This window comes from Arachis hypogaea, chromosome 16 (genome assembly GCF_003086295.3).
Source record: "Arachis hypogaea cultivar Tifrunner chromosome 16, arahy.Tifrunner.gnm2.J5K5, whole genome shotgun sequence".
NCBI lineage: Eukaryota > Viridiplantae > Streptophyta > Magnoliopsida > Fabales > Fabaceae > Arachis > Arachis hypogaea.
The window spans coordinates 139,527,730-139,551,757 of record NC_092051.1 but is presented as its reverse complement, the minus strand read 5'-3'; the positions used below and the strand labels follow the sequence as shown (position 1 = coordinate 139,551,757).

At 39.7% G+C, this 24,028-nt stretch overlaps 1 protein-coding gene across 1 annotated transcript; it reads left to right on the top strand.

The window, feature by feature from the left end:
- The first annotated feature begins 8,110 nt into the window (after positions 1–8,110).
- LOC112757689 (uncharacterized) lies at positions 8,111–9,469 on the top strand. The gene has a single exon (XM_025806246.1). It carries the CDS (start codon positions 8,111–8,113, stop codon positions 9,467–9,469), a length of 1,359 nt encoding a protein of 452 aa, XP_025662031.1.
- Positions 9,470–24,028: the final 14,559 nt, after the last annotated feature.

Here is a 24,028-nt window from a genome sequence, read left to right as displayed (position 1 = left end):
TGAGAGACTGAGACTCAGTATCGTGTTTGTTAGTTCAGAGACTGGTACTAAAATTTCTGTCTCTGTCTCTAAAATTTCAGTATTTCAGTACCTCCAAAAAGTAGGGACACAGGGGACTGAAATTTTTAGAGATGGAGACTGAAACTTTAATAACATTTTATACCTAAAATACTTTCATTTCAATTAATTAATTCCAATTTTACCCTTCGTGCAAATTAAATTAGAGTTTCATTCTTGTTTTAATTCCTGTCTCTCATTTTGCACCAAACAGAATACTGAGATTTATTTCAATCCCTGTCTCTTAGTTTCTGTCTCTCAGTCTCAGTTTTTCCGTCTCTGTCTCTCCACCAAACGCTACCTAAGTTTTTAGCGCCGTTGTCGGAAATTGACTATGATTAACAACTATTAGTTATTTGATTGTTTAGATTAGGCATTTTAATTTTAATTTTATTTAAATATTATTTTATTATTTTTCAAAAAAAAAATTAAAAAATTTTCCTTGTTTTCTTCCTTTTCGTTCATAACCCCCCCCCCTGTCTTCGTTTGGTTTGATTTTATTTTTTTTCTTTCTTTCCGTGCATTCCTTTTCTTTTCTTTTTATTAATTTTTAATTTTTATTTTCTTGTTTTCAAAACTGTTCGTTTTTCATTTATTTTTTCTTTTTATTTTTATTTTCTTTTATTTTCATTTTTTTTCTTTTCATTAATTTTTATCTTTTTATATTTTATTAGTTTTATTTTATTTTTGTCTTTAAAAAAATATTTAATAATAATTTTATACTAGTAATTTTTCTTAATTTCTAAAACTAAGTTTGGTGTCTCCTAGTTAGTTTTATTTTAATTTTTTTTATTTTAATTTTTAGAATTTTGTTATTTCTTCTTTGCTTTCCTGTTTACCACATAGTGCGTTTAATTCTGTTTGGTATTTTGTGCTAAGGAAAAATGATGGAGAGAGATCATATGGGTTACTACTCACACCCGAGTAGTGACTCATATTATTGTGGATGGAAGAACTACCCAAATTTTGGTTGACAAAGTCAAAACCAAAGAAACTTCAGTGCTCCATGTTCTAACTATCAAGAACCACCATCTCCATATCCATACCAAGAACGACCACCTCTCTATCCATATCAAGAACCATCATCTTTTTACTCTTATCAAGAACCATCACTTCCTTCTTATTCATATCAAGAGCCACCATCTCCCTATTAATCTCAAATACCATCAGATATTGAGCTTCTCATGAAAGAATTCTTACATGATATAAAGACGAGTGTCAAAAATGTAGAGAAACATGTGCAGTCGATTATCAAGTCCCAGGAAGAGGAACAAGCAAATTTCTTCCCAAGAGATATAATGCAGGATCCTATGGAAGAAAGTGAGGAAATCAATCAAAGGAGTTTATACTCCAGTGAATTAGAGGATTTTCCACCCTCACATATAGAAGAAAAGGAAGATGTAAAAATAAAGGAGGTTGATGCACCAACAAAGAAGGAAGATGCACAAACAAAGAAGGTTGCAAGGGATGAAAACAATTATGGAAATCTACACTCCAATGAAGCAGAGAGTGGCATGGAGGGTGAGTTTATTGAACCACCAATTCAAGAAGTTCTTGATGAAGGGTACACTCTAACCATCACACAACACCCACATGTTGAAATCAAAGATGTGAAGATAACCAAGGGAAGCACTAAAAAGAGAATTGTGACAATAAAACAGAAGAAAATATCTATGAAGAAGAAAAGGTCAGCAAAAAGCAATCCAACCTCTACCCCAACAAGCAAGGTGAATCAAGCTAATCACAATAAAAGAAAGCTTGTTAGGAGGAATTTATATCAAGGGGCACTAATTTTCACCTCTCTCCCCTTGGAGACATTTCTTTTAACCAACTGGAAGAAGAGGAAGAAACTTCAATAATCAAGTGTCAAGCTAGTGACGTTAAAGAAGCGCTTGTCGGGAAGCAACCCGATAATTTCGTATCCTTAGTTATTTTTTGTAGTAGTAGTTTTCTTACTTATTTAAGTTATATTGAGTTTTTACTATTTTACTGATCATGCAGCTATTTTATCATAGGAACCGAACACCTCAAGCTATAAAAAACAAAAAACAAAAAAAAAGAGCACACGACGCGCAAGCGTCGCTGACGCGTACGCGTCAGTCATGTGTGCGTGAAAAATAACTTTGAACAAAGAGTTGCATGGGAATGATGCGAAAATGATGCCTCTAGCACAAACAAACCCACGCGTACGCGTATCCCACGCGTACGCGTCACTCATGATTTTGGCACTCCACGCGTCCGCGTCATCGACGCGTACGCGTGACCTCGCAATCGGCGTAAAAGGTGTTTGGGCAGAGAGTTATGCTGGCTTGGGGCTGGAAGTGTGCTAAAAGCACAAAATTGCCCATGCGTATGCGTCCCTGATGTGTGCGCGTCATTTGACCAATCAGCCATCCACGCGTGCGCGTGCATGACACGAACGCGTCGTATGCCAATATTGGTTCCATAGCCACGCAAACAGAGAGTTACGCGTGCGCGCGGCTGGCTTCGAGCGAATTGCGCAAAACCCAGGGCACGCGGACGCGTGCCTGACGCTGACGCGTCATCAAGGAAGTTCCGCGACCCACGCGTACGCGTGCCGTACGCGCATGCGTCGCCTTCGCCGCCCAGTTTTAATTTTCTTTCTCCTTCTCCCAATCCTAATTCTCTCTTGTTCTTTTATCCTTTCCTTTTTCTTTCATATTAATACTTGTCTCTTTTTATTTTCAGTTCTTCTTTGCTTGAGGACAAGCAAACCTTTAAGTTTGGTGTTGACGCTTCACTTAAGGGTTTTCTGTTTATTCCTATGGCACCAAAAGGGAGGCGAATCATCTTCACAGAGGAGCACAACTAACCTAAAGAATAAAACGACTGTTAGGATAACTAAGGTGGTTAAACTCCTTTCACTCTTTATTCCTCCCCTCTTTTTCTATATTATGTTCCGGTTTTCTGCTGTTTCTACTTTGTTTGTTGCATGATCATTGATTAGTTAGAATCCTAGGTCTAGTTTAGTTTTCTCTTAATTGATTTAATTCTGAAAAGATGTCTCATGTATTACTCACTGAGCTTGAATTCAAATAAAAAATACAGAAGTGATGTATTGCATGAGAAATTGAGTTAATTTTAAGAGTAGTCTTATTTACTTAGATGTGGTAGTAATACTTTTTTTCTAAATGAATGTTTGAACAGTGCATATTTTTATAGTGAAGTTTATGAATGTTAAAATTATTGGCTCTTGAAAGAATGATGAAAAAGAGAAATGTTATTGATAATCTAAAAAATCATAAAATTGATTCTTGAAGCAAGAAAAAGCAGTGAAAAAACACAAGCTTGCAAAAAAAATGGCAAAAAAAAAAAGAAGAAAAAACAAGCAGAAAAAGCCAATAACTCTTTAAACTAAAAGGCAAAGGGTAAAAAGGATCCAAGGCTTTGAGCATTAATGGAGAGGAGGGCCCAAAGGAATAAAATCCTGGCCTAAGCGGCTAAATCAAGTTGTCCCTAACCATGTGCTTGTGGCGTGAAGGTGTCAAGTGAAAAGCTTGAGACTGAGCGGTTAAAGTCGTGGTCCAAAGCAAAACGAGTGTGCTTAAGAACTCTGGGCACCTCTAACTGGGGACTCTAGCAAAGCTGAGTCACAATCTGAAAAAGTTCACCCAGTTATGTGTTTGTGGCATATATGTATCCGGTGGTAATACTGGAAAACAAAATGCTTAGGGTCACGGCCAAGACTCATAAAGTAGTTTTGTTCAAGAATCAACATACTGAACTAGGAGAATCAATAACACTATCTGAAATCTGAGTTCCTATGGATGTCAATCATTCTGAACTTCAAAGGATAAAGTGAGATGCCAAAACTATTCAGGATTGCAATTGTAAACCCCACTATAAGAAGAGACATGAGCTTAATCGAACTCTCATTCTCATGCAAATTCACATCCTAAGCCTATATTAATTTTGGTTGCTTGAGGACAAGCAACAGTTCAAGTTTGATGTTGTGATGCGTGAGCATCTTTCCTATATTTTACTAGTGAATTTGCATCTAATTTGTTGAGTTTAATAAAGAATTAATTATCTTTTAGCCAATATGGATGCTACTTTGAGTCTTTTGTAATTTTGTTTATTTTAGGTAGCATTTGGTGGAATTTGATGGAGTTTCTGCAGCACAAGAATCAAATGAGATGGTAGCGAGGAGCGACGCGTACGCGTGATTTGAAGATTTACTCAGCGACGCGTACGCGTGACACGCGAAGAAAACCATCGACGCGTACGCGTGGCTGACGCGTACGCGTGACATGCGCCACGTGCAGGAAAAACGCAGAAAAACGCTGGAGCGATTTCTGGGCTATTTTAACTCAGTTTTCAACCCAAAAAACACAGATTAAAAGCTGCAGAATGGACAAAACATGTGGTCTCCACCCATCAACTGAAGACTTGTTAATTAATTCAAATTTAAATTCAAATCTTAAATTAGGAAAAGATATTATTTTTATTTTTAATTTTAAAAATTAGATTTTAAATTTATTAGGATTAGTTATAAAAGGAATGCCAACAGGGTGATTCGAAGACGGGAACATTATTCCTATTCCAATTTACAATCCTTATTTTTCACTCCGAACCATGAGCAACTAATCCTCAATTGTTAAGGTTAGGAGTTATGTCTATTGTATGGATTGATATTATTATTTTTCTATTTTAATTCATGTTTTTTATTTATATTTCAATAATTATTTTCGTTCTTTATTCTATGAATTTGGGTGGAACAGAAGTATGACCCATGTTCTAATTGAGTTCTTGTATAACTTGGAAAAGCTCTTTACTTGAACAATAGCTTGAAAACATATTATCCTGAATTTCTAATTGTTTGTATTTAACGGGATACGTGACATATAATCCCTTTATTTTTGGATAATTAGGATTCTTGTGGCATATGAACTAGAATTTGATCATCACCCTCTAATTGGAATTAATTGACCAAGGAATTGACAGTTGATGAATTTTAGAGGAGACTAGAAAGGTCTAAGGAATTAGGGTCTAGTCACAAATAGTTTGCCATGAATTAAATCTTACATGATTAAAATAGTTAGTAAGAAAAGTAAATCCGGAAAAATAGATAACTCTGAAGCCTTAACTGCCTTCTCAATATTTTATTCCCAACTTATTTATCTGCCTATCTTTAATATTCTAAATTTATTGTTAATGCTTTTGAACTTCCAAACACTATTTTCTGTTTGTCTAACTAAGCCTATCAAACACTATTGTTGCTTAATCCATCAATCATCGTGGGATCGACCCTTACTCACGTAAGGTATTACTTGGTACGATCCGGTGCACTTGCCGGTTAGTCTATGGTTATAAATACCGCACCAGCCACAGTCTGGATAGGTGTCTCCGGAACACACTCATCCTCATCCCCACCATCGAACGAGTTGCTGTCTGCACTGTCCGCCACGTAATCCTCATCCGACTCCTCCTTGCCCTCGTTTGCCTCATCCATTGGAATGGCGACATGAATGGGTGGTGGTGCGAGAGGTCGGTCGTCCTGTACATAGGTCGAGTGTTATGATGATTCCATTTCAAATGCTATTATTCCTCCAACAGCTTTTTCCCCACTACTCAAGATAAGAAGGCTTTAGGATCTGGGCGATAGTGCTCGGTCTTTAGACGCTCGTTGCTTTTCACTCATGGGCAGCTGTGAAAAAGAAAGAGGAGAAAGCTGCAATGAAGACCAATCCGCAAGCTACTTCATCAAGCCCGGAAAGAAGCTCGACAAAGCCCTCTATCTATTATGGAGAAAGTATATGTGCTTTAGTTAATTAGCCCATTCCAATCCTATTAAAAGTTAAGCTGACACAGCCCTGAATATCCGTAACGATTATAACAGCCGAGGGAATAGTTGAAACGGAACTCCCACCACCACTGTGTCCTATCTCTACGGAAAGCTCCATTACCTGCTCCACCATGATCCTCCCATGGATGTCGAACATCAGTCGCACATGCTCGTCCCCTTGAAGTCGGAATAGTTGAAACCGGAAGACTCCGTTACCCATGGGTGCCAGCAACTTATACGTCACCCTTCTGATTTTTCTCATTTCTGTACCACCGAGCTTGCTCAATATCAAACTCTTCAAATCCGGCAACGTATTCACACGCTGAGTGCGAAACAATATCGGATCCTCACACTCAAATGTCACCTTGTTGTCGCCATTTCTCATATGACAATTGGGATAAACAAGCACAACTATGTATGGATTATTACTGGCCATTGATGCCCTGTATTCGTGAGAAATACTAGATAGAAAAAGTTTGTGAAGAATACCAAAGGTTACACATCCTTTTATAGCTGATGTGGTTGTCTACTATATATCTGTAAATGAGATGAACAATTCATGTATCTCGTTTACAGTGTAAACGAGATAGACAACACGAAATTTTTTAAATAAGACACTGATGTGTCTTATCTCGTTTACATTGTAAAGGAGATACATAAAATGTCATCTCGTTTATCGTGTAAACAAGATAAGACTAAAAAATTTAAATCAGTAAATACTTTTAAAATTATTTATTTTGATAATTATTACATTTATTTTATTTATTTAAATAAAAAATTCCTTTTTTTTGTAGTAAGTGACTTGCCACATAATCTTTTATGCAGACACACAAAATTGTATCACTTTAGTTTTAGGATTAATTTAATTTCCCAAACAAGAGGCCAGCACGAAAACAAAATTGTCTATGAGATGGTAATTGGCAAAGTAGTGAAGATAACTCGGTGACAAAAAAGACTATAGAGAATTTCACCACCAAAGCTGATGTGTGCAAATTGTTACATACATTTTTTATTTGGACATGAAATTGTTACTTACATAAAAATATTATTGGCATTTTTTTTTTGGGTCCTGTATTAACAAAGTCTTGGATAAAAATTTTGCTGTTCCACAAGAGGATCAAAAGATATATTAGTAAATTGATAAATAATAATTTTCAAACAAAATTTTCACAAATATAGATAAATAATATTTATTCATAATTTATTATCACATAATAAAACACATTTAAATTTAATTAAAATATATTATAATAATTACACACACAAATAGTTGCATATTAGCACCGCAAATATTCTCGTTATCAACTTATTTAAGAGATACTTTTAATATCTTCATTTCAGGAACAACAATGTATACCTTTTTAATATTATAATTATTTTGCCATGATCATATTTTCTTCTCATTTATATATATTGAGATTAATCACTGTTTCACCATTTTCTGCGCATCGCACGGACGGACTGCTAATACTCGATAAAAAAGACATTATTTAACCTTAATACTCAAACATGTTTTTTGTGCGGAATAGGATGGTATATGGTTCATTAATATTAAAAAAGTTGTTTTATCAAGTAATTAATATTACAAACTATAAATGTATAAGTACACATAGGTATCATCTCATTATTTTTTAAAGAGAACATGTAATGATTGACTTCAACAATGTTAGCAATTAAACAAGAAAATATCTGAGGCTGGCGTCACATTAAACAAGCTCGGAACAAGAGCAGATAAGCTCGGCCTCACCCATTCGAATAAAAAGACACGTGCATAATAAAGCTCGGTCCCGTATTAAGGACCGAAGCAGCATCACCCAACTGAAAATAAGAAAACGTGCTCAGCTGGTTTATAGCACCAAAACAGAACATCATAACCAACCTACAAACTAGGACTTATCCACTAACGGGTAAAAACCAACTCCTATAAAACCTAGCTAATATGCTCGGCTAGGTCTCAGGTTCTATCACTTTTAGTCTTTTACTTTTTACTCTAAACCCATTCACTCAAAATCATTACTGACTTGAGCGTCGGAGTATCTTGTGCAGGTATTCCTGCCACGGTGTTTGATTTTGGCCGACGTAAAGCTCTTCCCCTTCATCGGCGATTTGCTCGGAAGCGCTTAAGCTCGGCCTCCCTAGTGTTCGGACGAACCAATTGGCGCCCACCGTGGGGCCGAATACATCTAACCCCACTTTTTCCTTCGTTTAGTCTTCTACTCTATTTTGCAGGATTCTCGATCCTCGAACATGGCTGACAAGGAAAATTCACAACTCTCACAGGACGACCTCCTGGCTCAAATCGCCGAGCTTCAGGCGGAAGTACGAAGGATAGCCGAGCTGTCTACACAGAACAATGGAGAAACCTCCAAAAGCTCGGCTCAAGGCACTACAGACCCATTAAACATCATCCCGCCAAAGGAAAAGCTCACCCTCGACAACCCTTTCTCCGAGGAGATCACAAATTACCAGATGCCAAAAAATTTTATACTGCCCACCGCACTAGAGCCATACAAGGGTTTCGGCGACCCCCGAGCCCACGTGAAGAAGTTCCAATCAATGATGTTCTTCAATGGCCCTAACAATGAGCCCGTTCTCTGCCGAGCATTCCCCACATACCTAGATGGTGCTGCGTTACTTTGGTTTTCTAAACTTTCTGCAGGTTCGATTTCCTCCTTCGAAGACCTCGCCAGATCATTCAATGATTATTTCACTGCATCAAGAATCTACGTACATGGCTCGGACTATCTCGGCACCATCAAACAAGGTCAGCACGAGAGCCTGAAAGACTACATGACCAGATTCGCTGACGCCACTATGGAGATCCAAGACTTGGACCCGGCCGTTCACCTGCACGCTCTCAAGGCCGGCCTAAGGCCTGGCAAATTTCGGGAGACCATTGCCATAACAAAGCTGAAGACGCTAGAGGAATTCCGAGAAAGGGCGGCAGGTCAAATGGAGATCGAAGAACTCCGAGAAGCCCAAAAGTCGGACAAACAACCACATCGGAGAGATGAAGAAAGAACTCTCAGATCGCCAGGCAACAGGGACACTAAGAAACCTCCCAAGCCCGCATCAAAGTACAACACATACACCAGATTCAATACCAGAAGAGAAAACATCATCAGAGAGATCTTCAACGCCAAAATCATAAAGCCACCAGCCCGAGCAGGAAACTACCAGGATCAAAGGTTCGTGGACAAGACAAAGCATTGTGCCTTCCACCGGAAGTTCGGTCACACTACGGACGACTGCATCGTCGCGAAGGACCTCCTGGAAAGGTTAGCACGCCAAGGGCTCCTGGACAAATATATCGAAACCCGGAAGGGCAGAGTAGGAAACTCGGACAGGGTAGAGCATAAGCAAGCAATGCCCAGCGACAAAAAAGAGAGGACGACTCCTGATCCACCAAGAGGAGTCATTAACCACATATCAGGGGATTCGCAGGCGGAGGAGAAACAAGCTCGGCCAGGAAACGAAGCTATAGAGCGATGCTGGCAATCGAAGGAACTATACAACCAAAGAAGGACAAAGAACCAGATGTCACAATATCCTTCAACCAAGCAGACTTCAAATCGGCAAGCCCTAACCTCGACGATCCCGTGGTAATTTCAATCCAGGTCGGAGAATTGTTGGTAAGAAAAACATTGTTAGATCCAGGTAGTAGTGCTAATGTTTTATTTTACTCTACTTTTACAAAAATGAAATTATCAGAAAAATTGATACAACCCTCCTCCGGAGAGCTAATTGGGTTCTCCGGAGAGAGAGTCCCCATCATGGGACACATATGGCTAAAGACCACAATGGGAGAAATCCCTATGTCAAAGTCGATTGATATTCAATACCTAATAGTAAACTGTTACAGCCCTTACAATATTATACTTGGGAGACCCGCCCTGAATATATTCAGGGCAGTGGTTTCCACATTACATCTGTGTGTCAAGTTTCCAGTGCAGGAAAACAAGATAGCTACGGTGTATGCCGACCATCAAGAAGCTCGGCAATGCTATAACGCTGGTCTAAAATCAGTACAAACAAAACAGGAAGCTCGGCCCCAAGTTCAAGCAATCCACACGTCTGCCAACACAGCGACACTAGCCGATCTCGAACCCAAGGGAAGACCTCGGCGAAAGACCTCGGCCAATGGACAATCTTCAACAAGTAACACTGACATCAGATGACAAACAATGCACATATGTTGGAGAAGCATTAGAAGGGGCAGACCGAGCAAAACTCATTCACATACTGCGTCAGAATGCCGACCTTTTTGCATGGACACCAGATGACATGCCCGGAATCAACCCAGAAGTCATCTGCCACAAGCTAGCAATCGACAAAACAATCCGACCAGTTGCACAGAAGAAAAGGAACCTCGGAGAAGAGAAAAAACAAGCAGCACTCGAAGAAACCCAGAAGCTCATCAATGCAGGCTTCATCAGAGAAATTCGCTTCACCACATGGTTGTCCAACGTGGTAATGGTAAGGAAGAGCTCAGGTAAATGGCGCATGTGCGTCGACTTTACAAACTTAAATAAAGCTTGCCCTAAAGATGCATATCCACTGCCTTGCATTGATAAATTAGTTGATAACGCCTCTGGTTTCAAAGCTTTGAGTTTTATGGATGCATACTCTGGCTATAACCAGATTCTAATGCACCCAGAAGACCAAAGCAAAACAGCTTTTATAACAGAACATGGGAATTTTTGTTACAAGGTAATGCCCTTCGGTCTAAAGAATGCAGGTGCGACATATCAAAGGCTAATGGACAAGGTATTCCAACAACAGATAGGACGCAATATGGAGGTCTATGTAGATGACATGGTAGCAAAAACACCTATGCAGAGGTCACACTGCGACGACTTAGCAGAAATCTTCAGACAACTCCGAACATATAACATGAGATTCAATCCAGACAAATGTGCGTTCGGAGTACAAGGAGGGAAGTTCCTGGGATTCATGTTAACATCTCGAGGCATCGAGGCCAACCCAGAAAAGTGCAAGGCCATACTGAACATGACAAGCCCAAAAATGGTAAAGGAAGTCCAGCAACTTGCAGGACGAATAGCTGCCCTGTCACGTTTTCTACCTGCAGTGGCAAACCGATCTTATCACTTTTTCCAGACATTCTCTAAAGGCAGGAAGTTCAACTGGACAGACGAATGCGAAAATGCTTTTACCGAACTTAAACAACACTTGACATCACCACCAATCCTCCAAAGACCAGAGACAGGTAACCCACTGTACTTATACCTATCAGTATCTAACCATGCTATAAGCTCGGTTTTAGTAACAGAAACAGGAAGAAAGTAAAACCCAGTATACTTCATCAGTAGGGTGCTACAGCCAGCAGAAACAAGGTACCCGAAGATAGAACAACTGGCGCTAGCACTAATTACCACAGCAAGAAGACTGCGGCACTATTTTCAGAGCCACACAATCATAGTACGAACAGACCAACCGCTAAGGCAGATATTAACCAGACCCGAGCTCGCCGGCAGATTGATAAAATGGTCGGTCGAGCTCTCCGAGTTTGACATCCAGTACGAATCAAGGAAAACACTGAAGTCACAGGTGCTAGCCGACTTTATATCGGAGATGACTAATGACACACATAATACAGAGGCCAGTTGGAGCATACATGTGGATGGAGCGTCAAACAAAGAAGGCAGTGGGGCAGGGATACTACTAAAAGAAGGAGACAAAGTGGTGGCCGAACAGTCACTACAGTTCTGCTTCAACGCAAGCAACAATCAGGCAGAATATGAGGCCCTACTTGCTGGACTAAAGCTCACCCTACAACTACAGATACCTCGAATAACAGCCTACTGCGACTCTTCGTTAGTGGTACATCAAATAAAGGGCGAATTCCAGGTAAAAGATCCTTTGTTAGAGAAATATTGGCTCATAACAAAGGATCTAATTTCAAAATTTAAAGAATTCGATATTATTCATGTAAATCGAGAACAAAACACCAGGGCTGATGTGTTATCTAAGTTGGCCACGACTCGGCAAGCCGAAAACACATCGGCACTGTCCCAGCTAACACTTGACAAACTGAGTTTTGAGCAGGGTACAATTTTGAGTATAACACAGGTCCCAGATTGGCGAACACCTTTTCTCAATTACATAAACACAGGCACTATACCAAATGACGAACCGAACTTCCCGCTCTTCCGAAGAAGAGCAAGCTTCTATACAGTGCTCGGAAACACCCTATACAGGCGAGGACATTCACAACCACTACTCAAGTGCATCAGCAGAGAGGAATGCGAGGAGGTTATGGCTGAAACGCATGAAGGAGTCTGTGGAAACCACATCGGCGGCCGAGCATTAGCAGCAAAGATCTTGCGAACAGGATACTATTGGCCGACGATAAAATGAGACTGCATCACAAAAGTCAAAACATGTGATAATTGTCAAAAGCACGCCACCCTCTCAGAGACCCCGGCCGAGGAGCTCCATACCATAGAGGTAAGCTGGCCTTTCGATAGGTGGGGACTGGATATCCTCGGACCCTTTCCGAAAGCGCCAGGCCAGGTAAAGTTTCTTTTAGTGTCAATTGACTATTTCTCTAAGTAGATAGAAGCACAACCACTAGCGCACATAACAGCAGAGAAAGTGCGATCTTTTCTATGGAAAAATATCATATGCAGATTTGGTATCCCAAGAGAGATAATCTCGGATAACGGGAGACAATTTACAGATCATAAGCTCGCTACCTTTCTAACAAACTTTAACATCAAACATCATTTCAGCTCGGTAGAGCACCCGCAAACTAACGGACAGGTTGAACAGAATTATCTTGCAGGGGTTAAAGAAAAAGCTCGGCGATGCTAAAGGAGAATGGGCCGATCTCATCCCAGAAATCCTATGGAGCTATAATACCAGCATTCAGTCCGCCACGGGAGAAACTCCTTTCAAACTGGTATATGGCGCAGAAGCACTCATTCCAGTAGAAGTCAGCATCCCAACATTAAGGACCGACCTCTACGATCAATCCAATAATTTGCAAGCTCGGACAGCCGAATTGGACCTTGTAGAAGAAGACAGAGAAATTTCCGCCATAAAGCAACGAGCCAGAAAATGATACCTAGAGTGAAGACACAACAAAAGAGTAATTCACAGGTCTTTCAACAATGGAGACCTTATACTCAGACGAACAGAAGATGCTCGAAAACCACCAGCACATGGCAAATTAGCGGCAAATTGGGAAGGTCCTTTCCGAGTTCTTCACAATCTCGGAAAGGGGGCTTACAAACTAGAAACCCTCAAAGGAGACCAGCTACCGGGAACATGAAATATCTCCTCTCTAAAGAAATATCAGTCATAACATAGTATGCAAAATAGCGAATGATGGTACTCTTTTTTCCCTCCGAAGGTTTTTTCCCAAAACACATGGGTTTTACTCGGGAAGGGTTTTAACGAGGCCAGACGCAACAAGTCATTGTACCCACACAACTCAATGTGCAATCAAAACAGTTCTCATTCTGACAGTTAACATACACTTCAGCTAGTAAACACTCCAAATTATCCGAGCATAATCCTCGGAACCCTAACATCACGAGCCGAGCTTATTCCTCGGAAAACCTCGATCATAAGAACGAGTCAAAGTTTTTTCCAATGAACAAACTAGTCCGAGCTTCATACTCGGAATTCTAAATGCACATACCGAGCATAATACTCGGAAAAAATACAACAAACATCAAAATATTTAAACAAGTCCCAAGAGATCAACCAGCCATAACCCTTGTATTAGAGCTACTACTCTCTTTACCAACAATCAAGAAACAGTTGCAACTGTCACCAACACATAATCATGAATTCATCCAAAATATCAGTTTTTACAAAGTCATAACTAAGCCGAGCTATATGCTCGGAAAATAAAAGTATCGCAACCGAATTACATACTCGGTACCCAAAACGTTATCGCCAAATATTCGAAAACAAAGTTCAAGATAAAACAGCCACAAGTTTCAAGCATGCTACAAATATACAAAATAAACAAGATCAAATACTAAAAGCCTAGTTTGCCTTATCACCTATGCTAGATCCCTCACTCTCACCAGTACCTTCATCTTTGACAAGTTCACCATTAACAACCACTTTCATGACATCAAGTTTCGAAGGATCAGCTTCCGGATACACCACCTTGACCTGGGAGACAGCACTGTCAAACCCTTGGGCAAAGGCCTCATAAACTCCGCCTTCCAACTCTTTGACCCGGGCAGAGAGCTGATCGTTCTCAGATTCCACAACCTTCAATTTTTCAGACGAGGACTTTTGAAGTTTTTTCTCATCGGCCAACTCCAACTCCTTTTTCTCCATAGAAGCAGCAAGCTCAGCAATTTTCTGATCTTTTTCCTGAATGATCCCAGACAGCTCTTCTACACGGGAAACTTCAGTCTGCTCCCGATCCAGGGCAAGCTCCTGTGCTCGGCCAATGGCAACAATCCGAGCACCAATCACCTACGAAAATAAAATAACGAAATAAGAGACATCAACAAAAAGCCACAACCTCAAACAAAATAACCTATACCTGTAGAAACCGACTAACACCAGCTCGGCCAACTTCCTCAATCATTTTCATATCGTCCGGAAAGCAACACAGTTCGTCAGCCATAGTACTGAAAGGATACAACTTCGCCCACAGAGACCTAGCGTGCTCATTCTCGTCATAACCGTGAAGCCTTTTCTGTGACTCATATGCAGACTCAACCTTCTCCAAAATCATAGAAGACTCCCCCTTACCCTCCAAAACCTCGGCAAGGCTGCCCTGGGCTTGTCCCCTCTTCCTCTTATGTTTTGGCCCATGATGAATCAAGGCAGCTAAACCTTTTCCAGCATTCGAAGACACTTCCTTTTCACCTTTCTTGCGCTGGTTGAAGAAAGATTTCAGGCCCGCAGTTGTAATCGCAGGAGCCCTCTCAGCTGCAGAACAAAGACAAGCAAATAAAAACCAGAAAGAGCACCTTATAAAGGAAAGACAGAAGCATGACAAATTAAGTTACCTATGTGATCATAAACAGCCTGTCTATTAGTATCCCATTTCAACATCTCGGCAATCGATAACAACCCCTTCGGACCCAATGATTTAAATAAGAAGCTCATCATAATATCATCATCTGGATGCCTATCATCTACGTCTAATACCTGATAAGGTTCGGGACACCAAGACAAGGGAAATTTTTCGACCAAGTGCTCATTCAAATAGAAGGGAAACTCCTCGGGTACACTCCTCACCTTAACGAACATCGACTTAAAATCCTTAAACAAAGATTTATACAGACCAAAGATAGCCCGACGCGGATAACTGCTAAGATTTACCCACAACCCACGTCCCACCCCCTTAGCCTGAAACAACGAGAAGAAAAGCCTCAGAGAAGGAGGGTAATCTAATAACTCCATCAATACCTCGAAAGCCCGTACAAAACCCCAAGAATTCGGGTGCAGCTGGGTAGGGGCGCAGTTCAACCAGTATAAGACCCCACATTCAAATTCGGTAAAAGGCAGTTTGACCCCCAATTCAGTAAACAAACAGCTATACATATAAAAGAAAGACCAATCCCTCAACTGGTCACAGACTCGGTCCTCTTTACCACACGGCAATAACTCTATCCTAATGTTACTACCTTTTCTAACCCACAAATCCGACTCCAGTAACTTTACTGACTCCTCATCATCAAACTGAGATGCATATTCCCTCACCCTGGAATCAACCCACCCACACGGATCAACCACATCACAGTTCTCCATTGCAGACAAAGAAAGAAAAATAAAGCTCAAAAAGGTAGAAGAAAACGTGAATTCAGCACTGACCTTTGCTAGACATTCTCAGACAGGAAACCAAACCAAAACTCCTTTTTTCCAGAAAACAGCAGCAAATAGGAATTACAAAAAGCAAAGGTAATAAAGGAGTAAGCCCAGTAACCTAAACGGTTACACAAAACCCCCGCATTAAATCCTCGTCGTCAAAAAAGAGAGGCATTTAATGACCACGAAATCCAACGGACAGGGGTGCCTGAGGATGCGGGGCACGTTTCACGTCAATCATGTCAAATGGCGCGAAGAACGAAGCAAGTATTAAACACATAAAAAACCGTTTCGTAGTCCAAACAAAACCAAGCCGAGCTTGGGGGCTACAAGGACCATATGCGACAAACAAAATCGGCAACTGAGGATCCAGTACTCTTGGTCCGAAAGCTCGCCTTAGTCCTGTCCACACCAAGGCAAGCTTGGGGGCTATGATACGTTACCTGTATCCTCGGTCGCCCGGAATACTCGTCACGTAAATATCTGAGGCTGGCGTCACATTAAACAAGCTCGGAACAAGAGCAGATAAGCTCGGCCTCACCCATTCGAATAAAAAGACACGTGCATCATAAAGCTCGGTCCCGTATCAGCCGTCCGAAAATCTCGGCACGTGATCAGGACCGAAGCAGCATCACCCAACTGAAAATAAGAAAACGTGCTCAGCTGGTTTATAGCACCAAAACAGAACATCATAACCAACCTACAAACTAGGACTTATCCACTAACGGGTAAAAACCAACTCCTATAAAACCTAGCTAATATGCTCGGCTAGGTCTCAGGTTCTATCACTCTCAGTCTTTTACTTTTTACTCTAAACCCATTCACTTAAAATCATTACTGACTTGAGCGTCGGAGTATCTTGTGCAGATATTCCCGCCACGGTGTTTGATTTTGGCCGACGTAAAGCTCTTCCCCTTCATCGGCGATTTGCTCGGAAGCGCTTAAGCTCGGCCTCTCTAGTGTTCGGACGAACCAGGAGTCAATACTGCTCCACTTTGAACATGATTGACATTGGTGAAATCTTTTAAGTAATCACCAAAAATAGCTAAAACAATTGTCTCATTTGAAAAAAATTGTTTACCAATATTAGAAAAGAAAATATATTGATGGCGAAATAATCCTTCATGATTAACTTTGGTTTTTAACTAAAATAAACTCCAATTTTATAGTACTCGTGTATAAAAGCGTTGAATCATTGTTAATTAAATAATATGTATTAATAGCAAACATAATTAATCTTAATTTTATTATCACCTTACCTAAATTTTTGCTTGAAAAAAGTTTGTATTTAATCATTCGATATTTATCTGTCCCAAAAAGTTAACTAAATAAAAATGTTTTAGACCTATCTAAATATCAAATAGGCATTATGCTTAGAACAATTGATTTTCTATTATATTACACCTTTAATAATTATAATAAGATGTACAAATATTACATTTTACATGTTAAAATGGTTAAAATTAGAGTAAAAACTAAAATCATTATATATGCAAGCTTAACTAACTGACAACTTACTAAATTTATTTCTACTATTGTATTCTTATTTTGCAACGAAGCTTCAAAACTAAAGATGATGGATATTTTTGGTGTAGTATCAACTTACTAATATATCTTTTTGATATGGCATCTAACTTATCATTTTGCTAATATATCTTTATTTTCATTGTTTTCAGAATGCAGATTGAAATCTGCATTAAAATTTAAGACAAATTTACATACGCAATCAATTGGTAATGTTAATTGTTAAAGGAAACAAAATATGTTAGTAATAAAGCTAAATTTGTCACGCAATACTATGCCAGAAGGTAGTGGTGAGACAACAATTTCTATGGCTTAATGACGTAAAATATACTATTCTTAACAAGTTAGCAATCGTTTCTAAAAAAAATCTAATATTTTTTTAATAAAACCAAATACACAACAGTCTCCTATAAGGCCAGAAAATAAAGAAATATATGTAGCTCAACACATATATAGTATTAATTCAAATAAAATTTTTTTAAAAGTATACAATTTTTAATAACTCAAATATTTTTAATTGCCAACTCAATCCTCTCTTTTTTTTTTTATCTTATTTTAAAAGCATGAAACTTTTTCTTTTCTAATCAAATAAGTAATGGATATTGAGTAGCAGTAATCTAAATTCTAAGTAAAAAAAACAAAAAATAGAGAAAACTTATATCTAAATATACTAAAAAGAAATCATACAATCTTTTCTCCTAAATTATTTTTCAAAAAATGTATATCTTTGGGGCGACATTGCATTGCTCGTCTACCCCTCAAAAAGAAGGTTACAATGAAGCCTCATACACTTTCATAAATAGCTATATCAAAATACTCAAACCTAGAAACACTTAATTCACTCAATTTCAAAGCGCAAATGGTAATTGAAGGAAAACTTCACCATAAGATAATTTCCAGCTTATGCAAATTAATAAAAACAATAAAGTCAACTTTAATTCACATAATTTCAAGTATATGTGAATCATGAAATAGAAAATACATTAATAAGAGCCCTTTTATTGGAGAAGGATGAAAATAAAAGGATAAAAAAACAACCTCATGCAATTCCTATCATGCTTAATTTACTTCATTCCATTTCTTATCATACATTTTATCATTTGGTACAACCTCAAGAAGATCAAAGGTACTCCAAAATAGAATAATTGACCATTTGTACCCATGAGAGTTCAGAACGCTGACAAATGTACCCATAGTAGATGAAAACTGACTTTGTAACCATGAGAGATGGGCTCCGTGTGACAAAAATAGCCTGGATTGGGTTGGCACCTGCTTCGGGTTTGTAGCGTTCTACATGGCTCTCCGAACCTCCCAAAGCCCAATCCACGTGGATCTGAACGTTTGTATATGTAGGTAATGGTTGAAATGAAAACCCTAGCAAGTTCTCTTCCCCAATTTGAACCATAACCCCAAATCTGAAATATTGTTGCAATTCAAGTGCACCCAGAGTTATCTCAGAACCCCAGCGATGTCATCACGCAGATTTAACTCAGATGCAAATTTTGGAACTCGCAGCAGTTCTTCCAGTTCGAAGAAGATGAAGGAGAAGAAGCTCGACGGTAAATATTTCTGTAGGAGGGATGTTATGTTGATGGAGTCTGGAACGATTATGAACCCTAACAGATGGTTCATCAGATGTCCTCTATGGGCGGTAAAGGACATCTGCTGTTGTTGTTGAGGTGAGACAATGATTTCTGACTTTTAGTTGACAAATTTGGGGTTTTTTTTTTCTCTCAGACAAGAGATTGCAGATACTTTGTTTGGGTGGATGAACTCGAATAAGGATGGGAGGGCGTGGCAAGATGTTTAGCCAAGAGAAAGTTCGAGCATTGTTATGCAACGCCTGATGATGGATTGACGCTGAATGCAGGGGGGAAAATCTGCAAGCATCCTCAATGATGGCTAAGAAGATAGACAAATTTAGGGTTGAAATTAGGGGTAAAATTAGGGAAATTAGAGTGATGATTATTATTGTTGCACTGGGGGTAGCATTTTGTCTGTTTTGTGAGTTGTATTTGGTTATGAAATCATAAGACTTGTAAAATTGGAGGTCTTTGTTCTGTCATAGTTAAAATTTTTGAATGATATTGGCATAATATGGATTGTTTCTAATCTATACTGGTTTGCTTTTCATGTGATACATTGATGTAGATACACAATGTTTGAACTTGTTGCTGCAATCTGAAATGATTCTGATAACAAAATGGACATAATTCCGTATTTTCCCCTTAAGGATCAAATAGTAAGTTGGAAATTAGCAACCTGATAATTTTGTTTTTCAATATATGAGTAAGGACCAAATTGGGTGAAGAAAGTGTTGTAACAATAAGAATAGTGATATCAAAAAGAGGCAAAAGAAGGCAAGTATATAAATGCTTTAACAAGTAAATTGTTCATTATATATATATATATATATATATATATATGGATGCTGGAGGTTCCAAACATTCTGATATTAAACAAAAAAAGTCAAGTACTGGCCACTGAGTTTACACCCTCAAAAAAAGCCTTACTAATTCATATCTAAGCAATAGCATGAAAATGCATCAGAAAACACAAGAGTTATGTATCTCACAAGTGTAAACTAAAAACAACAAAAAGCCAGATTCTAAATTTTCAATATTAGTCTATGATATTTGGGTCGAGTTACTGCTCCCGCTTGATAAATCATTTTTTCCTCCGCTTGATCCACGTATCCTGCCTCGACCTCTACCTTGACCTCTCCTTCTATCAGATGTGCCTCGACCTGTAGCAGTTGGAGTCACAACTCCAGGTGTGGGCATGAACTGCATGAATTGGGTGCTTGTTCCTGCACTAGCACCTTGCAGTGGATGTGGTGTAGTTTGAGAGTTGTGTGTGGATGGAGTTGTTGCTGGCTGGTTGGCAGGTGGTGTACTTGGCTACTGTCATTGTCCGGTCGGAGGCGGGCGTTAACACTTCTCCTTTTAACCTGTTTTCTGGTTGTTGCATTTGTTGCTGGTGGCTGTGGCTGTGCAGTCGGTGGGGGAGGCATTGGGTGAGGCTGCTGCAAACCATAGAACAACGCAGTTATTATCACACAAGATTTACAAGGCAGCTTAGTTAAATGATTAAAACAATGTACTTACTTGTTGAGTGTTGGTTCTTGCGGTTTCATTTCCCTCTTCAGTGGCCTCCTGTTCAGCCTCTGCAGATTCTAATATCTCCTCATAGTATATTTCAGCCAGCATATCCTCATCGTCATCAGCTGTTGGTCCTTGTGGGGTAGAACTCCCTTCACCCGCAGCTTCCTTCCGCTTTTTACAACTTCTTTTATTATGACCAGCCTAATGATACAAGGATTAGTCGTAATTTGAACTAAAAATCACATTTATCAATAACTATAGAACAGGACAGAATTTCACCTATAATTGGTTTACCATACCTGGAGGCAGTACTTGCAGATAATAGTCCCAATCCTCTTTGTTGTTCTATGAGGGTCACTCTTCTCCTTAGGGCCATCATTTCTCTTGTCTCTCTTGAGTGTAGGTCACCTGATTGGTTTTCTATACCGAGGTGGCAGAATGGGGAGGGTATCAACATCGTGCTCCCAGTACTGCTGGCTTGGAACTGGACGCATAGAAGTTTGATAGGCTGCGTTGTATGCACCCATGGTGAGCCAGTTGTCGGCATATTCTTCTGGCCTTCTGTTCTAGTAAGCCAAAGCAGCACATGCATGTCTACATGGTAAACCTGTGATTTGCCATAGTCGACAGCTGCATGTACCTTTGCCAAGATCCACACTTACCTTCGTTGGCAGATAATGCACCTCATACACATTCCCTGCGTCATCTCTAGTAGGCAGAGGCCTCCATTTGTTGCTCTCTCGCTTTTCCCTCTCTAATCTGCTCTGTTGGGTTGGTGCTAGTCTTCCGTTGTACCTAACCAAAGCTTTTTTGTTCCTAGCCATAATCCTTATTACGTAGCACCTCACTTCCTCCAACATTGTAATTATCGGCTTACCCCTCATCTTCTTAACCTTGGCATTAAACACCTCGCAGTTGTTGTTGGTGTAGTTATCCAACTTAGGGTATTCACTGAAATGAGATCTGCTCCATTGTTTAGGACTAATCTTATGCAGGTACTCCCAAGCCCCAGCATTGATCCTTTTTAGTCTCTCCATGGCAGCATTGAAGTCTTGTGTTGTGGTTGCCTTGGCACAAGACCACATGCACATTTTCAGCTGTAAGTCAGTCCATTTCTTGCGAAAGTTTTGCCATATATGCATTGCACAAATCTGTGGTTGGCATTTGGGTAAATCTCTTGTATGGCTGGGATTAGCCCCTACAGTAATTCATTTAAGTAAACAGCGCTCAGATTTCAAATAAACCAGAAACAGATTTAAGTATTTAGCTAGACAATTTCCCAGCATTCCAATATCAGTCTCAAAACAAAACAGAATTGTTTATTTAGCTAAACCAGATTCCAAATTCCCAGTAACAGTCTCAGCACAAACCATAATTAACTAAATCTAAACCAGATTCCAATACTAAATCATAAGTCTCATTGACTATTTAGCTAATCCAACAATCCAAACATTTCAATATCAGTCTCATTCTGAAACAGAATTCGGTATTAAGCTACTAATGATTAAGCAATGAAATTTCAATTAACTTCTAAAACAGACCTAAACAAGACCCAAAACAAATAATCAGCCATACATTATTATACATATATTAAGAGAAAACATCAAAGTCACTAAACACATGAATCAGCCATACATGATTATAAGTAAATATGCACAAGTACCTTCTGCATATCTGACATGAAGTTAAACCCATTAGCTTGAAAATCTCCCACATCCTCCTGGAGTATCTCCAAAAACCACTTATAACTTTCTTTGTTCTCTGATTCAACAACTGCGTAGGCAATAGGATAGATATGATTATTTGCGTCCTGTCCTATTGCAGTCAGTAACGGCCCCCCATAGTATCCTCTTATGAAGGTCCCATCCAACCCTATAAAAGGTCGACATCCTCCCACAAACCCCTTCTTGCACGCATCAAAGCAAACATAGATCCTCAGAAAAACTGGATTTGAATCAGGCATGGGATTCGTTTGGATCCTTACTGTCGAACCTGGATTAGTCTTCAGTATCTGGTTACCATAATCACGAAGTCATGCATATTGTGCAATCTCAGAACCTTCAATCCGCTCTTTTGCTTTCTTCATAGATCTATAAATTTTTCTTTCATTGATTAGTACATCATACTCGGATCTGAAGTATTGGTCAGCCTCCCTAACTATCAAGTTTGGCTGCACTCGTATTCTCTCCTCCAACTCATCTATGACCCACTTTCCATCTGCTGACTTACAGCAATTGTCCCTACTACAGGTATGTTCATTTACGAATGTCTTTACCTGAAAACTTGCTGGAAATGTTCTCTTGGCACAGTATATTTGCCAAGGACAGTCCTCATCATAGCATATAGCCTTCGATCTTGTAGAATCACAATGAGCAAAGAATATGCTCCTTCCAATATTGATATTAAACTTTCTGATAGCCTTCCTGAAGTGGCTTAGAGTTTCAAACTCCATCCCAACCTCCAACTGAACCTGGTTAACTGGGGCATCAGCATTGCTCTGAGGAAAACCTGGCGTCTGTTCAGTATTCTCGTCACTTGCTATGCTATGCAATTCCTCTGATTCATAGCAATGATGACCAGGATTTTCATAAGAGAAATCATCATCATCAACAGGGACGTAGAAGGTTGGAGGCTTGTCTGGATCGGGGTTTGGGATGAAAGACTGGCCTGTAGGGGGGCCCTCTTAGTTGATCTCCTCTTGTTCACCTTTGGCCTTCCCTGAACCTCCTCTGAAGGATTGCTCTGATCATTCTGGGGAGTCCTATTGGTCTCAGAGGGTGGAACTGTCTGAGGGATTGATTGTGAGAGTGGATTCCCATATGAATGTGGGGTGTATTGGGTTAGTTGTTCTGGTTCAAGAGGTGCAGAGACATTGGGTTCAGAAGAAGGGACTGAGTCTGAACAAGCAGTGTGTGTTGGTTGCTGATCTTGTTCAATAGGTGGCTGGAAAGGTTGGGACTGAGTTGATGGTGGTTTATCTGGTATGCCAGGTGTTAGGGGAGGCTGAGAAACCTGTCCTGCCTCAACAGATCCTGAAAGTTGTGGGTCTGCTGTCTCCTGGGCCATAGTGATATTGTCCTCTTTTTGGGCCTCCAAACTAGCCTGTGTATGTGCTTTATAGGTCTCTTCCCTGCTCTGGGCCTCACTCCTTTTTCGGTCCTCCATCCCAACTTGCAGATTACTTACAATTTCAGCATCATCCTCATCTTCCACTACTATCAACCTTCTTTTTGGACTCTTTTTTGGAGTTGGAACCCTTTTAGCACAACGCTTTACTCTCATCTTTGATGGAGTCATGTTGTTCTCCTCAACTAATACGGGCTCATCCACCGGATGCTCTGTATATACATTTATTCTGTTACTGTTCTTCACAGCTGCCTCATACATTCTAACTATATCCATGTCAACCTTGAGGTCCCTCAACCCATCATCAAGCTCTTTCCCAGGTTCCAGCCAGAAAAAATTAGTAACAGATGCATATCCTATGTCCTTCACCAAATCAGCTACGAAAAAACCATTCAAGGTATCAACATTAACCCTCTCTATCTCTGTGACTTTACCACCAACGTAACTAAGCTTCCCACACGGCCCTCTCTCAAACCATCCTCTAAGATTAATACACAGTGTTATATGGATGGTGGCCATTTCTGAAAGTGAAATAAACCAACACATTCTAAGAAAACAGTGCATGTTACTACACCTAACACAGACCATAAATCAACTACTTAAG